This window comes from Ahaetulla prasina, chromosome 2 (genome assembly GCF_028640845.1).
Source record: "Ahaetulla prasina isolate Xishuangbanna chromosome 2, ASM2864084v1, whole genome shotgun sequence".
Taxonomy (NCBI): Eukaryota; Metazoa; Chordata; class Lepidosauria; order Squamata; family Colubridae; genus Ahaetulla; species Ahaetulla prasina.
The window spans coordinates 200,346,466-200,370,045 of NC_080540.1; the positions used below are offsets into that span (position 1 = coordinate 200,346,466).

A 23,580-nucleotide genomic window follows, 5' to 3' on the forward strand; every position below is an offset into this window, starting at 1 on the left:
TGCAATTTTCAGTAAAACCAGGCACTAACCTAGGTCAGGTGAGAACTAAGGAGGTCAAACTGTTCAAAGCAGGTGTGTGCACTATATCTGTTGCTGCTCTTTAAAGAAACTGCATCTTTGGATTCACATGCATTTGACTTAAGGAGGTATTGAGAAGAGTGTTCCCATATCTGTTCCAGAACCCTCTGTCACTTTTAGTACTTCTTTGAAAGTTCGTTTGTACGTATTAGCAAGAAAATATGTAAGTGATACTTTGGGATTATCATAGAAGGCCAAAGCCTGGCTAACATAACAAATTGTATATCTAGTAAATAGTGAAGGCATGTGTTGAACTGGAACTCCATCTGGCTGCAGTTTCTTTAATAATATACATTCCTAGATCATATTGACATATTAATGCTTATGTAGAATAGTTTTTTTAAAAAAAATAAACAGTGACGGTGCTATTTTAGAGAATAAAGATTAAGATTTATTCTAACACAGAAGATCTTTCTAAAATTGTTACCCTTGTAACCAATTTTTTGCACAATTAAAAAACAATCTTTGCATGAAAAAAAATATTGGGGATGTATCATTATTCTTTCAGAAATCAAACATATATAGTCATTAAAACCTATGGTTCAGTTTATGATTAAGTTTGTCCAGTTTAGGACACATTTTATAGAATACATTGGGGCTGCATGTAAAGGTGATGAATTCACCTAAATGTATATTGCTTTCTATTGTAATGTTCATTTTATCTTCCATCTCTGCATTTCATTTTATCTTATACTGTTTTATCTCACTCTTTTTTTTTCCTTTATCGTACCTTACCATATTTTATTTTACCTTAGTTTAATTTATCTTATTAACTATATCTTGTCTTATTTCATCTTAGTGTATGTTATTGTGGCTAATGCCCATTGCTTTGCTATGGTCAATTAACTAATCTGTGAAGTTATACTATTATTATTACGTTGTTTTAATAATAATATGCAGCTAAGCAATTTTTGTGATTTTATTTTAATCAGAATCAATTTCCTGAAATAATGCCTTACTTATTAATTCTGAGATACCCATCAGTTGTGAATATATTCATTTTACTATTGCATAGAGCGAAGATAGTCCAAGTCCCAAGAGACAGCGCCTTTCTCATTCAGTCTTTGACTACGCAGCAGCATCACCAGCCCCATCACCACCAATGCGACCATGGGAGATGACATCAAATAGGCAGCCTCCTTCAGCTCGACCAAGCCAACATCACTTCTCAGGGGAACGATGCAACACACCTGCGCGCAACAGAAGGAGGTCAGCTTTCCTGAAGGACACTCATAGTTTTGATTTAGAAAGTAGTTTTTGAAGCATCAAATTTTTAGTTTTAGGTTCGTGTATAAGAAACTAATCACTCCAGAATTTAAAGCTATGGAAACTTAATTTTATGAACCTCATGAAGCCTATGCCAGAAACATGGAATTTTGTATTACAGTAGTAAACTTTATTCTACAGTCTTAATTAGTTTTCTGTATAGGTTTATTGAAGACATGCTTCTTATATTAGCAAATCCTAATATTTGATTGTCCAAAATATTTAGTTGTTAGCTTAAATGTTGTTCTAGTATTCTAGTACATTTTTATCCAAAAATATCAGAATTGACGTCCAAGTGTTAAACCTTCTTATCTCTCCTCTATTCTTTCATCATAACTGTAAGGGAGGTTTAGCTGAAAAAATGTGAATAGGCTAAGGTCAGTGAGCCATGACTTTTGTTTTGAAATTATTGTAAAATATAAAATAAAACTCTGAAGTCTGATATCATATATAATCAATCAATTTTTGCTACAAAGTTGGTATTCTTATTGGAACTTACCAGTTACCAAGAATAAGATATTTTGTTACCTCCTCATATTTTTCTTTAAGTTTCTATTACATGCTTCTTCCAGGGAACACAAAATATAACATATATTATGTTTTCTTCCCACAATCTAATGAGGAAATTTGGGCTAAAAATTAAAGTTTTTTTCCAAAAATAGCATATGAATGAGAAAGAAATTGAATGTAGAACTATATTATTGAGCTGTGCCATTATTTCATAAGCAACATCATGATTTGCTAGATTCATTTAAATTATTCATTAATATTCACTTAGATGATTTCAGTCTCATTCTTAACTTCTTGCCTCCATTATATCTGCTTACCTTGAGCTTAATAAGTTGCTGTATGTTTTTTCTAAGGTTTTCTCAGAAAAGTTCCCACGATCTATTCACTACAGATCTCCAGTGTTGCATAAATTAATTCAGAAGTTTTGAATATTTTCATATTAATAAGAAGTTTGTATTCCTCTTTCCATATTTTTTCCTCTTCAATTCATTCACACTATAGAAGGCAAAGATTTTGTAAGAATCTCTATAATGTATTTATCCTGTAGAGTGTAAAGAAGATAACTGCTTTGCTCAGTACTCAAATGCCTTGCCAACTGGCAATATTCATCACAGAACCAGTTGTCTGGCCTCTGACCCGTCTCTAAGTTCAGCTTGACCTTCACTTTTGCTACTAAGTTAGCTGAGAAGAAAAGGACCATCTGGCAGTTTTGATCTGATTATTCTGATTATGTTATGTTACTTTTGCCCCAGAAGAAAATACAAATGCATTCAGATATTTGTGATGAGAGAAACGTAGGAATACAGGAATAAAAGTATACATCCATAGTATATAGTCAGTTTAAAAATAGAAATTACCATAGCTGTTCAAAATATAAAACTTGTCCCATTTGATTATTTATAGCCCTCCTGTTAGACGCCAGAGAGCAAGAAGAGATCGACTGTCTCGACATAATTCCATTAGTCAAGATGAAAACTACCATCTTCCTTATGGACAGCAACAAGCAATAGAAGAACCACGAGCCTTTCATCCACCAAATGTGTCTCCCCGTATGTTGCACCCAGCTGCTCATCCGCCACAGCAGAATGCAGTCATGGTTGACATCCATGAACAGGTATGGGCAAAGATAGAAAAATAGTCTCCAAGTTTCTTATGACTAACACTTTTTAAATTGTTAATATTTCCAGTTACCTGGGTATATTGGGAGGATTCGTCCTCTGCCATTCTTTATGAATCATTCTTGTTTGTGCCGCTGTCTGTGCTGAACAACTGTGTGTCTGCATTAATACAACCTGATTTAACAAGGTAGTCATACTTAAGTGAACTCTGATTGGAAGGCCAGAACGTTGCCTTATTTCTCTAGGAATAAAATGGTCTGTTCCTTGATTTTAAATGAATTTTCATAATTTATACTGCAGCACAGTATAGTATAGGAATTACTAGCGGATGCTCTGAAAATACCAAATCTTCTAAAAAGGAGAAATTAATCCATCGGGATATTAAATGTGGTTAAATTATATTTAGACATTCCTTTTAACTATTCAGATGGTAGAAAAGGCAGTAGAAATTGCTCAGTGTCCTCTTTTGTTGTTACATTGTGATAGACTAACATATGATTATCATACAACTTGAGGGGTTATGTCTGAAGAATGACATACTGATCGTACTTCTTCTAATCACGAAGGTCTTCTAAAAGAAATCTTGCTTATACCTTGGAAGCTGCAGTAGAGTACAGTGTAGAGTATTGCAGCTTTCATGTGGATGGACTGGGCTGCCAGAAGGCATATTGATGTTCACATGCAGCAGTAACTATTTTTAGTTTGTGTACACAATACAACCTGATATTTAGATCTGGACTGAAAGTGCTTTAGATGTGAGTTAGCCAGAAAGTTGATTAGTATCTACTACTTAATCTTTGATCTGCCAGTGAATCAACAAGGATTTCAGTACCACAATTATATAAGAAATAAAAACAATTGGCGGAATGTTTCTAATGTTGGGATGTGAGTATTCTACACTTGTGCACCAACTATTTCAAATAATTGAAACAAAGGCAGAATAATGTCTTTCTATTCTTTTCTGTTACTAAATTGTTTCTGTCCTTTTGCATACAGTACAGTAGCCCTCAACTTATGACCATAATAGGGATCAGAATTTCTTTGCTAAGGAAGTTAGTGTGTTAAATGAGTCGTGTCTGATTCTGCAACCTTTTTTGCTATGGTTATTAAATAAATCACTGCAGTTGTTAAGTGAAATCATGTGGTTGTTAAGCAAATCCACCTTCCTCCATTGACTTTGCTTGGCATAAGTTGGCTTCAAATGACAGTGGGTTCGCCTTATGACGACCACATTCGCTTAACAACTACTGCAAAAAAGATTCTAAAATCAGATACAGTCGCCTAATTGCCCACTTAACAACTAGCATGACTTACAGGCTGTAATTCTGGGTTCAGTTGCAGTTTTAAATCAGCAACTACCTTACCCAGTTATCTGCATTCATCCATTAAGGTTAACCTCCTCAGAATCTCTTCCCCTTGTAAGGTTTTTGGATCTTGGATGAGAAATAAGTTATCCATCAGGTTCTGAAGGCACCTTTCCATCTTGTGCACTGGAAGATCATGAAAATCATTCTTTTCTAATCAGCTTTTGAATCCACTCAATTGATGCTTGTGTGTGTGTACATTTAATTGAACTTTGTTTTAATACTTGCTTTATCCTGGCTGAGTCTTAATTTTTGTATACTGCCCAGAATTGTAAAATTATGGTGGTTAACAGCTCTGTTAAACAAACAATATACAGCTAATTAGAGGGGCACTTGTGTTATTGAAGTATATTCCACTAGACAGATACAAGGCTACAGGTTTAATTTAATCGGAATTTGATAATTCTGTTTAGGGTTCAGTTCCACATATGATCAGAAGAGTAACCATGCAGCTTAAGTAGAAGCAGTATTATAAAAAAAGTTACAAGTGAGCACAGTGGATGTGTGTTCACTTGTGTTAATGCATGTTTTCTATGTCTGGATGTAAGGTAAAAGAGATTTTTGCAAGTGTAAAAGAATCCATGTTTTAGCTATGGCTGTCAGTTGCCTTGATGCAGTTAAAAAGATACAGATTTTGTTCTTTATTATAAAAAGACATTTTCTGAAATATTTGAAGGCTGCCAAATAAATAGTCTTCCACTTACGACCATAATTGAGCTGAAAATTTGTTGCCAAGTGAGAAATTTGTTAAGTGAATTTTGCCCCATTTTACGACTTTTTTTGCCACATTTGTTAAGTGAATCACTGCAGTGCTTGTCAGAAGATTGCAAAGGATGGTCACATGACCCCTGGACACTGCAATGGTCATAAATATGAACCAGTTGTCAAACATTTGAATGTAAATCACGTGATCACTGGGATGCTGCAACAGTCATAAGTGTGAAAAATTGACATAGGTCACTTTTTTCAGTGCTGTTGTAACTTTGAACGGTCACTAAATGAATTATTGTAAATTACAGAGGATTATCTGTACTAAATTGATAATAGCTGGCAGGTGATTCTCAAACCTTCTGAAGTGTTTTTGTGGAAAACCATAATCTCGATGACTTCAGAGTTTCCTGTTATTTTGGTCCTTGTATATTGATCCTGATTCTCCTTGTCCTTAGATTCACCAGGGCACGGTCCCCGTTTCATATACAGTGACCACAGTAGCCCCACATGGGATCCCACTTTGCACAGGCCAGCACATACCAGCTTGCAATACGCAGCAGGTCCCAGGGTGTTCTGTGGTTTTCAGTGGGCAGCACCTTCCGGTCTGCAGTGTGCCTCCTCCAGTAAGTAGTACTTTAATTTTAATTTTGAAATAGGTGCTGAAAATAATAGGAAGAGCAGACGGTTTTAAAGGAATGTATTTATACCTGAATTATATAACTATAAATATAAATAACTGAAATTTAATTTTGGTGATAATTAACTTGCATGTTAAAAAGAAACAGTGCATCATCATATATTTAAATAATTGTTAAACTGTTAGGTTTATTTCACAAACTTAATTATTTCAAGAGTAGAATATTGGCTTTGTTCCCCTTGATATTTTTGAACATTAGTTCCATAAAGTAGTTTGTGTACAAAATTTGAAAATACCTATTTTATCTTGCTATTAGTAATAATTGTTGTAGTACCTATCCCACTGTTTATGTTTACTCAAGGTGGCAAACATTCCTAATAATCCTGTCTACTGTTTCCCCTACAACGTGGGTGTCAGACTCACGGCGTCACGTTCCTGTCATATAACGTATTGCAACATTTTTCCCCTTTGTGAAGCTGGGGTGGATGTGGCCTATGCGTGACGCATCCTGCCCACAGGCTGCCAGTTTGACACCCCTGCCCTCAGTAACACTCCTGTGAGGTGGGTTGGGCTGAGAGAAAGTGATTAGCCCAAAATTACCCAGCCAGCTTCCAAGGAAGGCATTATTTACTATTTTTAACAACTTTGGTTCAGAGAATTCTTTCAGAACTGTTATCTTAAAGTTCAAATAAAATACCTTTTCTATATTTGACATTCCAGGCAGATTTTTAAAAAAATAAATTATCCTCCCTTTCTCAGGTGCTACTACTCTGAAATATCTAGCTACTTTGAATAGTTAATAAGCTAATAGGAAAAAAATACATCAGTGCATATATATTGAATTACTAACATACAGCTCAGTGGCAATGAAAGAGCTTACAAGTCTTGTGCTAGTATCTACAATTCCTACAGAAGAAACTTAACATTGCTTAAGCTTGATTTAAGATTCTAAATAATAGCATTTTAGTAAATTCTCCATGTGACATAGATGGAATTTACATAGTTTGTAATTATGTGATTGTTTAGTTTCTAAATATTGGAATTATGTAATTCCTTAGGAAAGATTAATTCTGCATGCCAATAAGCTATTTCTTCTTAATTTGCATAATTAATGTTGCTTTCGTTAATAAAAGGGAGATAATCTATACTGTTGCAATAGTATTTGTAAAATAAATACAGCTTTATTTTATCTTATTCCTTGATATACATATGCATCCAAATACTGTATGTTACATAAGGTTGTATTATGTTTTATCTTCTGCAGATGCTTCAAGCTTGTTCTGTTCAACATTTGCCGGTTCCATATGCAGCTTTCCCACCCCTCATTTCTAGTGATCCATTTCTCTTACATCCTCCACACCTCTCCCCACACCATGCTCCACATTTGCCACCTCCAGGCCAGTTTGTTCCTTTTCAGACACAGCAATCGCGATCGGTAGGTGTTCCTTCTTTAAAAATCTAGTAATACATTTTGGAATATTTATTTAAGATAATCATGTTTTGATGACTGGCTGCCAAAAGTTGTTCCACTATTAATTTAAGAAATTCCATGAGTAAATTCTTCTGATATGCAAAACTTGTGATATGCAAAAAGCAATCTAGTTTTAATCACGTTGATTCCAAGATTGAGAGAGGAACAGAATTAAAAATGGATTTTTAAGTTTGTATTGTGGCACTGGGTTTCCTATCTAAATGTGAAAAGAATAAATCAAAGGTGTTAATGCTGTTTAAATAACCACTGGGGATTCAGTTCTGAATTTAACTGCTGTTTCAGATTTAAGAATATAGCTTTGCTTCAGTAAAATCTCTTTACATCTTTTGTTATTCACACAAGGATATTTTTTTTTAAAAAAGCTTAAATATATTTTTTTAGTCTCATTGTAATAGTGAGATATCTCCTGGTGCTTTTCAGAATTATTCAGACCAAGATTCAAAAGGCTCTTCAGAGGCAGGGATCCAAAATTGAAGTGACAATGGCTAGCAAATGAAGCCCATTGTTACTAAGATGCTAGATTGCCTATTTATTTATTTATTTATATTTATTTATTTATTTATTCAAATTTATATACCGCCCTATCTCCCGAAGGACTCAGGGCGGTTCACAGGCACATAAAACATGTATATACAATTAAAATAACTATTAAAAAACTTATTCTAATGCCAAATATTAAAAATATAAATATCAATCTTAAAACCAAATTTAAAACCCCTATAAATTTAAAATCTATGAATTTAAAATCTAAGCCAGTCCTGCACAGATGAATAAATGCGTCTTGAGCTCGCGACGGAAGGTTCGGAGGTCCGGAAGTTGACGGAGTCCTGGGGGGAGTTCGTTCCAGAGGGTGGGAGCCCCCACAGAGAAGGCCCTTCCCCTGGGCGTCGCCAGATGACACTGCCTAGCTGACGGCACCCTGAGGAGTCCCTCTCTGTGAGAGCGCACGGGTCGGTGAGAGGTATTTGGTAGCAGTAGGCGGTCCCGTAGATAACCCGGCCCTATGCCTATGCCAAGAAGACTATTAATTTGGCAGTATGATATAAAATCACCTGGTCATCTTTGCTTTAGTTTTTCATGCTGCTGCCCAGAAAAAAAAATTAATTTTCTAACTTAGACTATGTGGTAGTTCATGTAACACAAGGTTTTCCTGAAAAAGAGTTAGGCAACTTGTGGTTTGAATATGCTCTCCTTGGCACCTCATCCTAGAAAATTCTGAGATTAAACTTGGAATTTGGTATTAGCTTAGACTGGGTGTCAGCAACCTGTGGCTCTAGAGTCTTTTGGCACTCTGCTGCGACTCCTTGTTCCACCACTGGGTGGCCTCTCCCTCCTCTCCCAGTCACTCCTCTCCTGGCCTGAGAAGGTAAGGGTGCTGGCGGGGGATGGAGAAGCGGCTGGGGCTGATTCTCAGGCACCTCACTCTTGCTGGAGCTTTTTCCGGCCCTTGTTGGTGCTGGGCATGCCTCGGTCACTTGGGGAGACACGCCACCTGCTCTCCGCCCCGACACACTGGCCCAACCCAGCCACAACCAACGCCGGTCTTGCTAACATGATGGCTGGCTGAGGAACAAGCTTCCCTCCTCCTTCCCTCCCCCTCTTGTGCGCGCCCTCCTGGCCCTGCCTAAGCCAGCCAGGGGGTCATGAGAGGTGGAGGAGGAGGAGAAGGGAAGCCTCCACTGCTGCTTGCGCTTGTTCCTCAGCCAGCCTGGATTTCCAAAAGGAAGAAAGAAAAAGGGGTAGTGAAGAGCCCCAAAGAGAGCACACTGGGCTTTCCAAGAGAGTGAGAAGAGACACAGAGACTGGGAGCGAGCGAGCGAGCGAGTGAGAGAGATACAGACATAGACAGACAGACAGAGAGATAAGGGGGGGGGGAAGAGATACAGAGGGGAGTGAGATAGAGAAGGAGGACAGAGAGAGGGGTTTTTTTTGGTGGTTTTGTGACTCCTGGTGTTTTTTAACAAGGTTTTCTGCCCTAATGACCAGCTGGGTAGGCGTGGCTAGGGAGGGTGTCATGTGACTGGATGAGAGTGAGTGACGTTAAGTTGGCCACGCCCACCCAGGTTTTGTGGCTCCCGGTGTTTTCTGTGGGAAACAGGTCCAAATGGCTCTTTGAGTGTTTAAGGTTGCAGACCCCTTGCTTAGATATTTCTTGATGTGAAAATGCTCAGAGAAGAATGGAGCTATGCATACAAGCCAAAGGTACTTAATCTTCCACGTCCTACAGAACCTCAAAACCACAGAAATGTGAATTTTATTCCTGTCAGTTTAAAGGTTCAACATGCAAAACATTTCCCTTATTCTTTTCTAAAAACACCTTTTTAAGGTGCTTTGCTTTGTTGAAGGTTGAGTGAACACTTTTGGAGCTATCTTGCAAAACAGTGCAGTCCAGTAAAGTCATGACAATCGTGTTGTTTCACTTTGTCCTGTTTCATAGCTCCTTCTCAGTACAGCAGCTACACAGCAATTTCTTCTGGCTTCAGCAGGTACTGGTGGAAAATGTTTAGAGTTGCTGTGAAGTAATGCTCTTCTCTGTTTTCTCCAGTATTCTCAAGAGCTAAAAGTCTCCCCTAGAAAATGTTTTGCTTAGCCTTCTCCAGCACTACCAAGCTTATCAGTGTTCTGCAACAGTCCTTGACAAATTTGGGGGGAGGGGGGAAGTTAAAAGCTTATTAATTGTACAATACTAGAAAAAAGTTGTGTCATAAATTACTGAATAATAAGTAGCAACTAAGGTAAAACAGACTACAAATTAATTACATTTGATACTCTTTAGCATCATAATGAATGCTTTCAAATTAGTAAGATTAGTTTCAAGCAGTACATTCTCTGTTTTCAACTCTGCTCTGAAATCAGTATAAATTGTCTGTTTATTTAACTAGCCAAATAACCATATATTTAAAACGTTAACTATAATATGATGTTTCTGTTTTCTTTTTTCTCAGCCTCTCCAAAGGATAGAAAATGAAGTAGAGTTACTTGGAGATCATCTTCCCGTAGGAAGTTTTACCACCTATCCACCTTCAGCCCATCCACCAACATTGCCTCCCTCAGCTCCCCTTCAGTTCCTAGCGCATGACCCTTTACATCAAGAGATGTCATTTGGAGTAGTAAGTGATGTTTTCCAAAACACTGTCAAAATTCGACAAAAATCTTTTGTTTTAGCTTTTTACTGCATATTTTGATCATATTTATTCAATTTCTAATAGCTGCCCATCTCAATCAATGACTCTGGGCACTCACAGTTTTAAAAAAATAAAATTAAAACAATAAAATATTTTAACACAAAAACCATTTAAAAAAATCCAAAACACATATACACAATAGCCGAGATATTTGGCCAATTAAAAATAAAGCCAGGAAATGGAGTCCTTAGCATATTAGGCACCCCAGGTTCGGGAACACAGCCAGGTGTTTAGAGCTTTTATGAAAGGTTAACAGGGTTTGGGCCATTCTAATCTTCAGGGGGAGAATTCCACAGAGCTCTGGCTACTGCAGAACAGCAATAGCACTTAGACTTATATAGCGCTTCATATTGCTTTACAGCCCTCTCTAAGTGGTTTACAGACTCAGCATATTGCTCCTAACAATCTGGGTCCCCATTTTACCAACCTAGGAAGGATGGAAGGCTGAGTCAACCTTGAGCCAGTCAGGATCAAAAGAATTGAACTCCTGGTAGCGAGCAGAGTTAGCCTGCAATACTGCATTCTAACCTCTGCACCACCATGACTCATGAGAAGGCCTGTCTTCTAGTCCCTGCCAACCATCACTCTTTGGCTGACAGGATCTGCAGCATGCCCAATCTGCTAGATTGAATTGAATCTGCAGCATGCCCAATCTGCTAGATTGAGCTGAGCCACTATCGGGATACATTATGGCACAAAATAACAAAAATATACCCAATGTAAACGAGTAGCAACACTGTTTCTCATGACATAAACATAAAATTTAGAGAAAACTATCCAAGGTGCTGTGGATCTAACTTTGTGGAGTAGTTGAAATTCTATTGTATTCTGTAGGGTATAGGCATCAAGGAGAAATAATGCCTCTGTGCTCTCATTTATTTCATCTCACAAAAACTGGAGCCATGAAGCTCCAATTGGGCTGAAACAAAGGATGCAGCATTTGTATGCAAAAGAGACTGCTCCAGATCACATAGCATTTTCAAAGTTAAACCAGGTGCTTTAGAAACCCATTGGTTGCCAATGTAGTGCCTACAGTATAGATGGTATATAATTATGGATATTTTCCCCCTTTCCATGAAGAAACCATTATGTATTTCTTGCAGTTCCCTAGCAATATTCAAAGATCCCATTTAAATACATTGCTGTAGTTTAGTCATGATGAAAGTGTGAGTTATTTTTGTAAAGATCTCTGAGCAGGGCTTTTACTGCAGAAAAAAAAAACCATTGTGATAAAAATTACTTTGACGTGTAAATTCTTTTTTTAGTACCGTGTATGACTGATTTCATTTAATAACTGACCATACTTTTAAAACACTTTGCTTTATTTCTTTTAGCCTTATCCACCCTTTATGCCTCGAAGACTCACAGGGCGCAGTCGATATCGATCTCAGCAACCAATTCCACCTCCCCCTTACCATCCCAGCCTATTGCCATATGTGCTGTAAGTTTGACATCTGGGGTTTTTTTTGGGGGGTGGGGTAATGAATTTAAGATGGATGACACCTTTTTGCTAAAAGGTCAGGCACAGGTAGTCTTCAACCATTTGTTAAGCAACCATTTGAAATTACAAAGGCATTAAATGAATGGTGGTCATGACCAGTCATTCCTGCATCTTGAGGCACGATCTGGGCACTTAGCAATCAGCTCACACTTAAAACTGGTTGTAACTCCCCATGATCATGTGTTGGCATTTGCAACTTTCCCTGCTGGCTTCCCCTAAAAATCAGTGGGGAAGCTGACCGGAAGGGTTGCAAGTCATTGGAGTAAGTCTCCTAATACATGCATGTTCCCCAGCCCCTCTGGGCTTGTGCCACATTGGCCACTTGAACACCATTGTGTAACTCTAAGCTTCAGTGTGTCTCCCTGTGTGCCCTAGCACTTTCTCTGCATTTCAATCTCGTATCCCTTCATGTTTTCCCCCACCTGGCAGCAGCCACTTAGCTGCCTGCTGGCCTGCTGGCCTGCTTGAAAACCACTTGGGATTGCAGCTTCCTGTCAACTTCCCCACTGATTTGGTTGGGGGCTGGCAGGAAGTTGTCTTGCCTAATAACCATGGAATTTGGTTAATAACAACAACCCCAACTGCAAAGATTGCCATTGCTAGGTGATGCAGTTGTGCTTTATGATCGCATTGCTTAGTGACAGGAATTCTTGTCCCAATTGCCATCATAAGTCGAGGACTACCTCTGTTTAATTACTGTATTTTTCAGAGTATAAGACACACTCCCCCCCCCCCAAAAGAGGATGGAAATGTTGGTGTGTCTTATACACTGACTACAGCCATTTTTGGCCTCCTGAAGCCCGACCCCTTGTTCCATTTTTGTGAAAAATGGACCTGTTTTTCACAAAAACAGGGTGCGCAAAGGGTTGGGGAGGCATGCAAAGTGCTCCTGGGGACCGGGGAGGGCAAAACCCTTTTTTTATCTTTCTTACCTCTTCGAAATCTTTGTGCATCTTATACACACACCAGTGCGTCTTATAGTCAGAAAAATATGGTAATCCCCATACATGCTGTTTAAATGCAAACATATTACAGAAGGCATTGTATATTGTCATGGAAACTATTTTAATCTCTGTGTATTAGCCCTGGTATCCATACAAATGTACCGCTACGCTACATTCTTGTACTGTTCTCTTTCTTTGCATTCAGGTGAATAAGAAAACGTTCTAGATCAGGAATGAGTAAATGTTTTAGTTTACATTCCGAATAATGAGCTTATAATGAATGAAGTATAGGAATCATTTTCCAAATGTATTGAAGGCACAAGGTTCCCCACTCTCTTGTGTATATAAAGTTTCTAATTTAGACATAGAATTTTCAGTTTTTGGGATGTGGTAGCTCTGCAAATCTCATACAAAAGATTTTAGGAAGGTTTTTTAATGTGCAAGTTGGTAATTATCAGTAAGAAATTATAGCAATCGAATGAGCTGCTTTTGGTGGCTAGTGGAAGCTGCAGAAGTGAAGTTAGATGTAAAGCAAAGTATGTCTAAGAGTGTTGTATTGGTGCTATTGAACTTTCTGGAGAATGTATAGCCCCTAGCAATGAATATATTATAATCTTTTGGTTGCTCTTATTTTTCTTATTTTGTATAGAAATATATTGTGTTGGTTTCCTTCTTAGTGGTTTTTTTTCCAGATTTCCAGATGGTCTCTAATTTTGCTATTTTAAACCCAGTCTCCAGTATGCTTTCCTTATGGTTCATCTATAGGAGAGATAAATGCTTCCTGTTCTTGTTGAAAAACCAATTCTTAGTTTTTGTTTTTGAAGTCCTATTGAAGCGTGATTTCATACTTCTTTATTTCACCTATAAGACATCATATTACTTGTTTTTGTTTGTAACATTTGTTAGTAGCATCAGACTGTCTTCAAACTCTCACTCATGTTTTGGCTTGGAGAAAATAAGAAATAGCAAAAGTAAATAAGAATAGTTTTATTATCTCAATCAAAAAGAGAAAAAAAATGCTGCTGCTTTTCCGAGTATTCTGGGCATGCCAGAGGAAGAGAGGAGATTGGTAAATAGACACACACACACACACACACACACACACACACACACACACACGACTGGCAAGTAAATCAAACTAATTTGATATAGGAAGCCTTTATGTGAAATACAAAATCTGCTACTTGATCATGTGGCAATATTACAGGTAATCCTTGATTTACAACAGTTCATGTAGACTGTTCAAAGTTACAACAGCACTGAAAAAAGTGACATGACTGTTTGCCACACTTACAACCATTGCAGCATCTCCATGGTCACGTGATCATAATTCAGATGCTTTGCAACTGAGTTATATTTATGACGGTTGCATTGTCATGTCATCTTTTGCAACTTCTGAAAAGCAAAGTCAATGGGGAAGCTAGATTCACTTAATGACCATGTTATTAACTTACCAGCTGAAATGATTAACTTAATAACTGTGGCAGGAAAGCTTGTAAAATGAGGCAAAACTCAGTTAAAAATTATCTCACTTAACAACAAAGTTTGGACTCATTTGTGGTCATAAGTTGAGGGTTATCTGTATATGTTTTAGAGCAGTTTTTGGTTTTGAGCAATACTTTCCTTCTACTTCCTAGTTTGTATTAATTGAGAAAGTAGCCCACTACTATTGAGTGTAGAAATGGTTGTAGTGGGTAAGAATTTTTCTGGTGGAATAAGCTTTTATTCTAAGCTGTTAACCTTTACTTTTTGTGCATTATGTTTTTTGTATTTGTTTTACTATAATTTTAACAAATATTATAGGAAAAGGTTGAAAAATATGGATTAAAAAGTATTTTATTTTTGGGATAATAATAAGCTCATCCCTCTTTCATAGATCAATGCTTCCTGTGCCACCTGCCGTTGGGCCCGCCTTCAGTTTTGAGCTGGATGTAGAAGATGGTGAAGTAGAAAACTATGAGGTTGGTTAGCAATAAATAAGCATTTGAAGTATAGTCATGAGGATTTAATTATTTTTAAAAAATCTCAAGCTGTTAGATTAGTTGTAATTGATGCTGGAAGGCAATTTACACAATATTAATTTTTACCTATTATCAGCCAATTCTCCTTAACACTGGGCAGAAGTCAGAATGATTGTACTGTGAGGGAGGGAAAGTCTAAAATTGTGTGGAAGAATCTCATAGAACATGTTAGCAATTCTCCTTATGCATAATACCTTTGAAACACCATTCCCTTTCATGCCACTGTTTTTAGAGGTGATTTTTTTAAAAATGCGTTCTTGGATGAAAACCATAAACTTGTAAATGTCTTTGTTTGGAATAGAAAAAATATATTAATTCCATAAAGCTAGTTAATGTGTAAGAATATATTTTACACAGATGGATTTCTAAGATTTGTTCATTTTGAATTTAACTGCCAAGTAAGAATTGTTTATCTTATATGTATTTATCTACATATATAGTATGTCATTTAGATAATTTTGGTTTTGCATATCATGGATTATATAGTCTGGTTCCTTCTTCATCGCAAACTAGTTGTGATATGAAAAATCAAAAGATTGAACTAAAGCATTATTTCTCTCACAGGCACTGCTAAATTTGGCAGAAAGACTGGGTGAGGCCAAACCAAGGGGATTGACAAAAGCAGATATTGAACAACTTCCGTCTTATAGGTTCAACCCAAATAACCATCAGTCAGAACAGACTTTGTAAGTTTTTCATACTTTCATTGAACCTTTAGTATGAATGTGTGTTATCTTGTTGGTGGAATCCTGCACAGAAGAATCTGTAGGCTTAAAATTACTTCCTAGCTTGTATATAGGTTGACCTTTGGTTTTGTGGTGTCCCAGTTTTCAGTTAAGATCCTTATTAAACATTGATATGAAATCTTAAGCATAAGGCATTAACATTTGAATTCTGGCTGTCTACTCACAATATTTTAGATTTCAGAAGGGGCACATTTTCTCTCGCTTCCATCTACTATACTGGAATTGTACTGGAACAGCAGAAAATTAGGTGAAGGAAAGGCCATTCCTATAAGATGAGAAGTAGCATTTCTATGTCTTTAGAAATTCAGTCAACCTTCCCTTCCTTTAATAATACATTGGTATCTGCCTTTGAAATATGGAAATTATCAAATCAGTTTGCAGTGTAGTCTAGGGTACAGATTTTCAAGATGAAAATGTTTCACATAAAAAGATAACAGCAAAATAATCCTTTTTTCTGGAATTTTTACCTCTGCTCATTTAAAATAGGCCTTTTTTTTTTTTACAAAAATATCTGCCTTATTTTTTTCCTCCAAAATGGTAAAAAAAAAACTAAACATAGATCTGCATTTTGAAAAAAAATAAAATAAACATATACTCCTCACTGAATCTCTATAATGAGAGTTAGAAGTTACATAGGAGAAGATTTAAGGAAAAAAACCTCTATTATTTATCATTCATCATCATACAAAAATTCTAAATAAGAAAAGTAGAAAAAGTATTGCTACAAAAGGAATGAAGCTTGAATTGAGAATTCAACAATTCAATTTTTGCATGAATTTAGTTCAAGCACTTCTAATAGCCTTAAACAGGACTGTAATTTTTAGAATTAATTCCGCTCGATGTGAAGCCTAAAATCTGGTTTGTTTGTATTTTTCCCCAAAATGAAAAAGTAGCAGCCTTTTGGAAAGCATTACTGTGGTGAAATTTTATTTTAGAATAATGAGTATAGTAAGACAAGGTATTCATACTTCAGTACCCTAAAACAATAAAAGCAGTGTAGTATTACTTGGAAATACAAGAGCAAAATGCATTTTGTAAAGATATAATTATACATGTAACTATATGAATAAATAACACTTTTATACAGCACTGTTATTTTTTTAAATTCCCAAGTGAACTTAGATCAAGATGCAGTTAATAAGAATTTAATATGAAGTTAATAAGCAAATTAATGAATTAATAATACATATTTTATATTCCCCCAAACTCTGAATTTAAAAAGTGCTGTCACACAACTTTTTGTCAACAAATTCAAAATGTTAAAGAAATATTACCTTCTATGCAGCTCATTTTAGTACTGAAAATCTATATTAGATAGATAGAGTCGACCCACTGTTTACCTTCAGTTCTATTTTCATCTACTTGAGGATTGCTGAGGTAATGCACGTGAAATGCTTTACAGTCCAAGCAGTATAATAAGAACTAGGAATGTGTAAAACATTCCTTGCACAAACTGTTCCATACACAAACTGTTCTGTATGCAGAACTGCTGGGTTTGGATGGTCTGTGCCCAGACTGTAACATGCTGGTTGTTGTTTTTCAGGCACAGCACACAAAGGGACTGTTTTGATACAGGCACAAATGTTTCACAGAGGAAGGGAGCAGGAAAAAAGCCAAGGGTATTGTCAGCTGAGGTGGGAAGGAAGGTGCCAAGAAGATTGAGGACTGGCATATCGGGGAAACTGTATGCTGTCCTGGAATATCAGTGGGGAGAGAAGGAAGGGAGCTGAGAAGATCAGGGGTAGGTGGGCCATTAGGAAGTTGCCACTCTGGGAGTCATTGATAAAAATGGGAGTTTATTGCCTGCTTGGATTTTGCTTCATACAAACCCTGAAACAACAAAAAGATTCCAGATTCTGTGGAATGGAAGCTGACCCCAATTCCAGAATGCAGTGGTTTATTCTAAGTTGGAAACAGAACATTCTTTCCCATTTCATGCAGGCCTGCATAAATGACCAATCCTAATAGGTGTTATTCTTTGCTCATAATTGATATTGAACTGTATTTTTGGAATTCAAATTTAAAACAAAATCTGACACAGATTCATCAACATGCATGTGTGGCTTTTTATTTTTAAGCTGCATAGAAAACAGCTTTAACTTTTGAATTAAAAACTTGTTAAATATAATTGTTGCATTTGTTAAGTAAACTATCTTGCAATGTTCTTTTTTAGGTGTGTAGTATGCATGTGTGACTTTGAGTCAAGGCAACTGCTTAGAGTTTTACCATGTAACCATGAGTTCCATGCCAAGTGTGTCGACAAATGGCTTAAGGTAATGTTATTTTTAGAAAGTTGTTTTAATCATGCCCATATTGCACTCAGTAACTTTGCAATAGTCTAGCACAGGGGTGTCAAACTCAAGGCCCGGTGGTTGGATCCGGTCCGTGGAGTGCTTAGATCTGGCCCACGGGGCCACCCTGGAAAAAACGAAGGATCAGTTTGTGGTGCCTTTGCCAGCAAAAACAGAGCTTGGGAGGGCTATGTGCAGCCCTTGCGAGCTCTGTTTTCACTGGCAGAGGGTTGCAGGAGGCCATTGCAGCTGAAAACGGAGCTCGGAAGCCATTTTTCACTGGCAGAGTGCTTGGGCCACCACAGGCGCGCCTGATACGAGTGACATTTAGCTGGCCATGCTCCCCGGGCCACACCTCCCTGGGCCCCCAAGTCAAACACAACCTTGAGGTGGCCCTCAATGAAATCAAGTTTGAACCCCCGATCTAGCATGTTCAGAAGCATACTCGATGCTTGGAGCAGTAGTTATCAAACTGTAGGAATACCTTTTCTTTCTTTAAGATGTGTCTTTTTGTTAAAGAACAGAAAATGTTATAATCTTTCCTAAAACAATGTTTTAAAAATGTCATTAAATGTTTCTTAAAATATATATTTAAAATTTAGCTGGTGTCGCCAGAAATAGATGTAAGAACAACAGCATTCTGCAAAACATAAATTCATGAGGAAATTGGAAATTTCAGATGATGCCTTAACTTCTATTGTATCACTACAACGGTAAATTCTAAAGAATCCGTATACAATATACAGTATACAAAAACCTAATGTTTTGGAAGATCCAATGCAAAAGATGGCTTCCAGGCCTGCATAGACAAAGTTATCAGTTTTAATTTCAATAGCCTGCAAAAAAGGCATGTATATGAAAAAAATTGGAGGAATTTTTAAATAGAATTAGATGTCACCTTTCATCCTATTGAAATTGTGCAAGGGCAGAACTTAGTATCTAAATTGGTATCCTCACTAATGTACATGGCAGTTATATTTATATTCAGCATTTTTATCCTATTTTTTTAAAGAGAAAACAGATTCCCTCAGACTACTGTATATAAAACTTAACGGTTATTTATATACCATGTATTCATTCATTCTACGTCCCCCATCTCATTTAAGCAGCTTACAATTACATTGTATAAAAACATAAATAAGAGCAAAGTTAAAAACATATTTAAAAGGAAAGATTACTGTGTTAAAAGTTAACAAGTTAATAAGATAGAGAGAACCCCCTCATGACAACCATCCCTGGGGTTGCATATCACTCTTTAAACCCAATCCAGGTCTTAACACTGTTCCTGAAGGCTGGAAGAGAAGGGGGGAACATCTCACCTCCGGGGTAAGGTGTTCCAAAGGGGAAGAGCAACAGCAGAGAAGACTTTCTCTCTGGAATCTACCAGTTTAAATTCTTTAACCAATGGGATCTGTGATATACTCTCCCTGCCTGACTAGGTGGGACAGTACAATACAGTTGGGGTGAGATAATTCCTTAAGTAATGACCCATGCCATGAAGGGCTTTAAAGATGATAACCAACACGTTGAATTGGACCCAGAAACAACCTGGCACCCAAGCTTGTATAACAGAGCTGTTACATGCACAACCCTAAGGGTGACCAAGACTGCTTGCACTCTTCACATTTCGAAGCCTTTTTGTGCCATATTTTATATGATTGGTTTATAAATGTTGAAATATTAAAATATTATATAAACGTGGTCACTAAGGATTTACATTTGTGGCATGCATATTAGTCAGCTTTTACGAAGGGTGTCTGTTTTTGAATATTTTTTGTTTTTTTCTGATTTTAGGGAGGCATACAAAATAAATTGCACAAACTCAGGTTTTCGGTCCTATCAAACATCAAAATCTATCAAAATCTTTCTCTTTCCCTATTAAGTTTATCCTCCAAATGAATTTCTACATCTGTTGAAGATAATATGTCATTTATTACAATGAGCAGGTTTTTTCCCCCTCAGAAGGGTGTTTTCTATTTTGTAGTCAGTGTAGCCTTCCTTCAATAAAACCTCTTTTGTATTTTAGGCAAATCGTACCTGCCCTATCTGCAGAGCTGATGCTTCAGAAGTGCATCGTGATTCAGAATGACCAGTCTAAGAGCACAATTCTACTTTGGGTGTTCCTAGTCACATGTGTGTATATATATATATGAACTCTCCATTGAACTTAACCCATGTGGCTTCCAGCCTTCCCTTTACACAAAAGGGTCAATGGACCTTTCTTTGCACTGTGTGATTTAATCAACTATAAAGCTTATAATTAGTCTTCACAATTATGGGATTGTTATACTAACTGTGTGATTGGAACTCCAAAGATTTTTTTTTCTTTTAGCTTAATTTCGTGTGTGCACTAACATTCCCTGGTTTTTGTGTGATCATTCCGAGTGTTGCTGCGAGATTACAGTGGAACGTGATCTTCTAGCATGTGCTTTTATATAAAAAGTGGTAGCTCCAAACAATATAGCAATCTACCTTATATAGAGCCTTCAAATACTGTGAGTGAGAATAAATGGTGCGGGTGGGTGCGTTGATCGCAGGATGTCTGTTATGTATGCAGGCGAGCAAGAGTTTGGCGATAGCGTGTGAGAGGACTTATATACCAGCATGTACTGAGGATGTATGTGTGTAGTATTAATTATGCTGCAATGTATAATCTTGTGTGTTATTTAAACAGTACTAGTACTGTACACTGGTTTCTTTCCTTGCGTTTGCAGTTGCACACTGAATGCAAAGGGTGCAGCAATTATAGACATTTGATATTTCATCCCCCATGTATTTAATAGTATAAAAGGTCCTTTTTGCTTTTATTCAGATAACTATTATGCTTCCCATTAATTGGGAGTCCTATATCTGTCATTATAGAGCATATTGATTCTCAGTTACAATTAATTAGCCTTAATTTTAGGCTGCTGGAATTTTTACATTTTTAAAAAAAAAAAAACTTGCAGCTCACTGCTAACTGTATAAGGAGTTGCAGCATTGCACAGTCAGGTAGCAATATTAAAAATTCTCAACTGATAACAGAAAAGCTGATTGTCCTCTCTCTTTTTTTAAATTCTTCCAATCAATATTGGTTCTTTTTGATTGAACTTTGGAATACATTGTTTTTAAATTTTAGAGAGAGAACTTTGTTTTGAGAGTTTTTTTAATTTTTTGTCTTTAAATACCGAAACCGAGAGGATCTTCAAATCTTGTGCAAATGCTTCTTGTATTGTTGGCAATATATTTGCTTAAATATACAGATACACTGGCACTAATTCACATTCCTTGCCATATACAAGCTAGAGTATACAATTAAATACCTTTTAAAAATTTTTTTCCTTTTTCAAAGCCTTCAGTTTTGTGAACAAAGTAAACCCTTAGCACTTTCTTAGAGATAGAACATTGTGGTTCTCCATCTTAGCCATGGTACCATGTTCACCTTCTACTGCCTGGCAAGTGTCACAAATGCAGTTTCTAGCTTGCTACCCTGGGTAGCGAGATTTTGTGTGGATGTTAAAGCATCCTCAGTATTGTATGGATAGTATGAAGAATATTCATGGTCAAGAATGGGCGGGTATACGAAATCAAGAAAAAAAACCTAAATGCTGTGAATTTGGAGTTGACCTCCTTTCAACTGCCTTCTGAATAATGTAGTGGTAAAATTGGCATCACTTAACATTCTGGACTTGGTGTTTAATTTTTTTTTACAACAAAGGAAACAGTTGTCTACCCATGGCTACATGATTCTCCAAGAGAGGAACATTTATTTCTGGATTTCATTCATAAGCGCCAAAACCTTTGATTGCAACGGCACAAGCGCTGCAGCTATCGCTGCGAATCAGCTTTCTGGATCTTGTGTGTCTTTTCTGATGCTTTATATGCTGCTATATATTGAATCTCTTTATTCCTCCAGAACAGTGTTGGTTGTGAATCATTCTCCTTTCTCAAAGCTCTGGTGACTAATCGCAGTGTGTGGTTCTACAAATTAAAAAAAAGCACAATTCCCACCAACCTTCCTTGTTTCAGATACGGTTTGCCTCTGTTTAGTAACTTAGACGCCTTAGTCTGTCCATAGTGTCAGGAACTGTAATCTGTGTGACAGATTTTACATGTTACAATTTTTCTCTTCAATGTGCTCTAAGAAATTGTCTCTGTGTGTTGAAAAGTTTAAATTATTGCACATGGTAAATTTTATTTTTTTAAGCAAACAAAATCATGGGTTGGGAAGTGGGAGGGAAGCCACACATGTTTTACAGAAACTCTGGATCTTTTTTATATTGCTGGATTTTCAAAAAAAGAAAAAGAAAAAAGAAAAAATTACCAGGCAGAATTACCATAATACTACCCTGCTCATTGTCCGCTGAGTACCCACTCAGTGTAAACCTTGCTTTGGTAAAAGTAAAAGACGTTTTCTGGAACACAGTGATGAGGCTCATTAGTATCTTATTTCTGAGAAAGGGCTTTCCAGCCCTGCATCTGAACCAATATTGCAGTGCAGCGTCTGTCCCTTGAATCCCTGTTTCGTTTGAAGGACACTGTTGATGGAGGGATAGGACTGCAGGAGGGGAACTATTCTGGTAGCATACTCAAGTTAATTGTTGCACTCTTGTGGCAGATCTTTTTTGAATGACTGGTTCGCTTGGGACTCTTGCAAATGTGTGCAGGTTTGCTTCCTGTGGTTAGGTTTGTGTGAGGCACATGTGCATGTGTTTTGAACCAATTCAAAGCCAGCTGCAGTGGAATTCTGAACCCATTGTGGCTGGCAGACGAGAGGGGGAGATCACTCTTCACAGTTAACTGCCATGCATTGTGCACATTGACACATCTAATTTTACAGCCCTTGATGCCTGACAGCACCTAATTATACTATTGGGTAGCCTCTTCTCCCTTATCCCTACCTCTCCCTAATGGAAAAAAAAATAAAGTTGGCTTTATCATGTTGGCACTGCTGGGGTTTTATTTGCATGAATTGTCAACTTAATTTGACCTCCTGGCTTTTTAAAAAATAAATGATATAAAGGCCTTAAGGATATCTCTTTAAGGTCCCACCTCTTGGTTTTCTTTTGCAGATTATTTTGTGGAAAGTAATTTCTTTTGTATAAACTTCTTTGTACAGTCTCCAGAATGTGATATTTGTCGCAGCTGTTAACATTTCCACTTCTTGTACTATTTGGGATTTACCAACTCTTAACTTTGCTTTCTAAAAACTCAATAAAACTGTTATTTGTAGACATCAGAGAACGGTGGTTCTCTCACCTTTGGTACCTTCAGTTACCTCATTTTGGTATTTTTTTTTTGTGTTGCAAATTTGCTAATGATTATAAAAGCTTATGGATTTTGTTAGAATTATATTTGTCAAGTGTTTTCTTTAAGATCATACTCCATTGTATCATTTAACATGTAGTTTTAAATGTATTATAAATATCTGTAACCAAATCATTTGAAGGCTTGATAAATTTTTAACAAAATTTGTACATTTTTTATGAGAGTTACTAGTAATGCTTTACTAAGTAGTGCAATGAATTTTTATTTTTAATCCCTGTGCCCAATTTTGGAGTTGAGAGGGTTGTTCAGTAATAAATGTATGATGTACACTTAGACAATTTTGTGTTTTTTCTTCTAAACTAGCTATTTAAAATCTATTAATTGGCCTGGGAACCTCCTCTTTAATTTAAAAATAGAAATAGAGATTGAATTATGTTCTCTATATCCGTATTTATAAAGCAAGAAAATT

General features: G+C 36.8%; 1 protein-coding gene across 9 annotated transcripts in view; it reads left to right on the top strand.

Annotated features, from left to right (window-relative positions):
• Positions 1 to 22,770, top strand: part of RNF38 (ring finger protein 38) — a 118,317-nt gene extending 95,547 nt beyond the window's left edge. For 8 of the 9 annotated variants that reach the window (XM_058174088.1, XM_058174087.1, XM_058174092.1 and 5 more), the window contains 10 exons: positions 1,094 to 1,287; positions 2,758 to 2,968; positions 5,503 to 5,670; positions 6,949 to 7,119; positions 10,122 to 10,286; positions 11,696 to 11,802; positions 14,683 to 14,767; positions 15,392 to 15,513; positions 17,747 to 17,846; positions 19,891 to 22,770. In XM_058174088.1, the coding sequence (XP_058030071.1) occupies positions 1,181 to 1,287; positions 2,758 to 2,968; positions 5,503 to 5,670; positions 6,949 to 7,119; positions 10,122 to 10,286; positions 11,696 to 11,802; positions 14,683 to 14,767; positions 15,392 to 15,513; positions 17,747 to 17,846; positions 19,891 to 19,953 (1,299 nt within the window). In that variant the 5' untranslated portion in view covers positions 1,094 to 1,180 and the 3' untranslated portion in view covers positions 19,954 to 22,770. Of the gene's footprint in view, positions 1 to 1,093; positions 1,288 to 2,757; positions 2,969 to 5,502; positions 5,671 to 6,948; positions 7,120 to 10,121; positions 10,287 to 11,695; positions 11,803 to 14,682; positions 14,768 to 15,391; positions 15,514 to 17,746; positions 17,847 to 18,466; positions 18,578 to 19,890 lie in introns of all 9 variants that reach the window. The other variant, XR_009153974.1, reaches the window with a different exon arrangement.
• Positions 22,771 to 23,580: the final 810 nt, after the last annotated feature.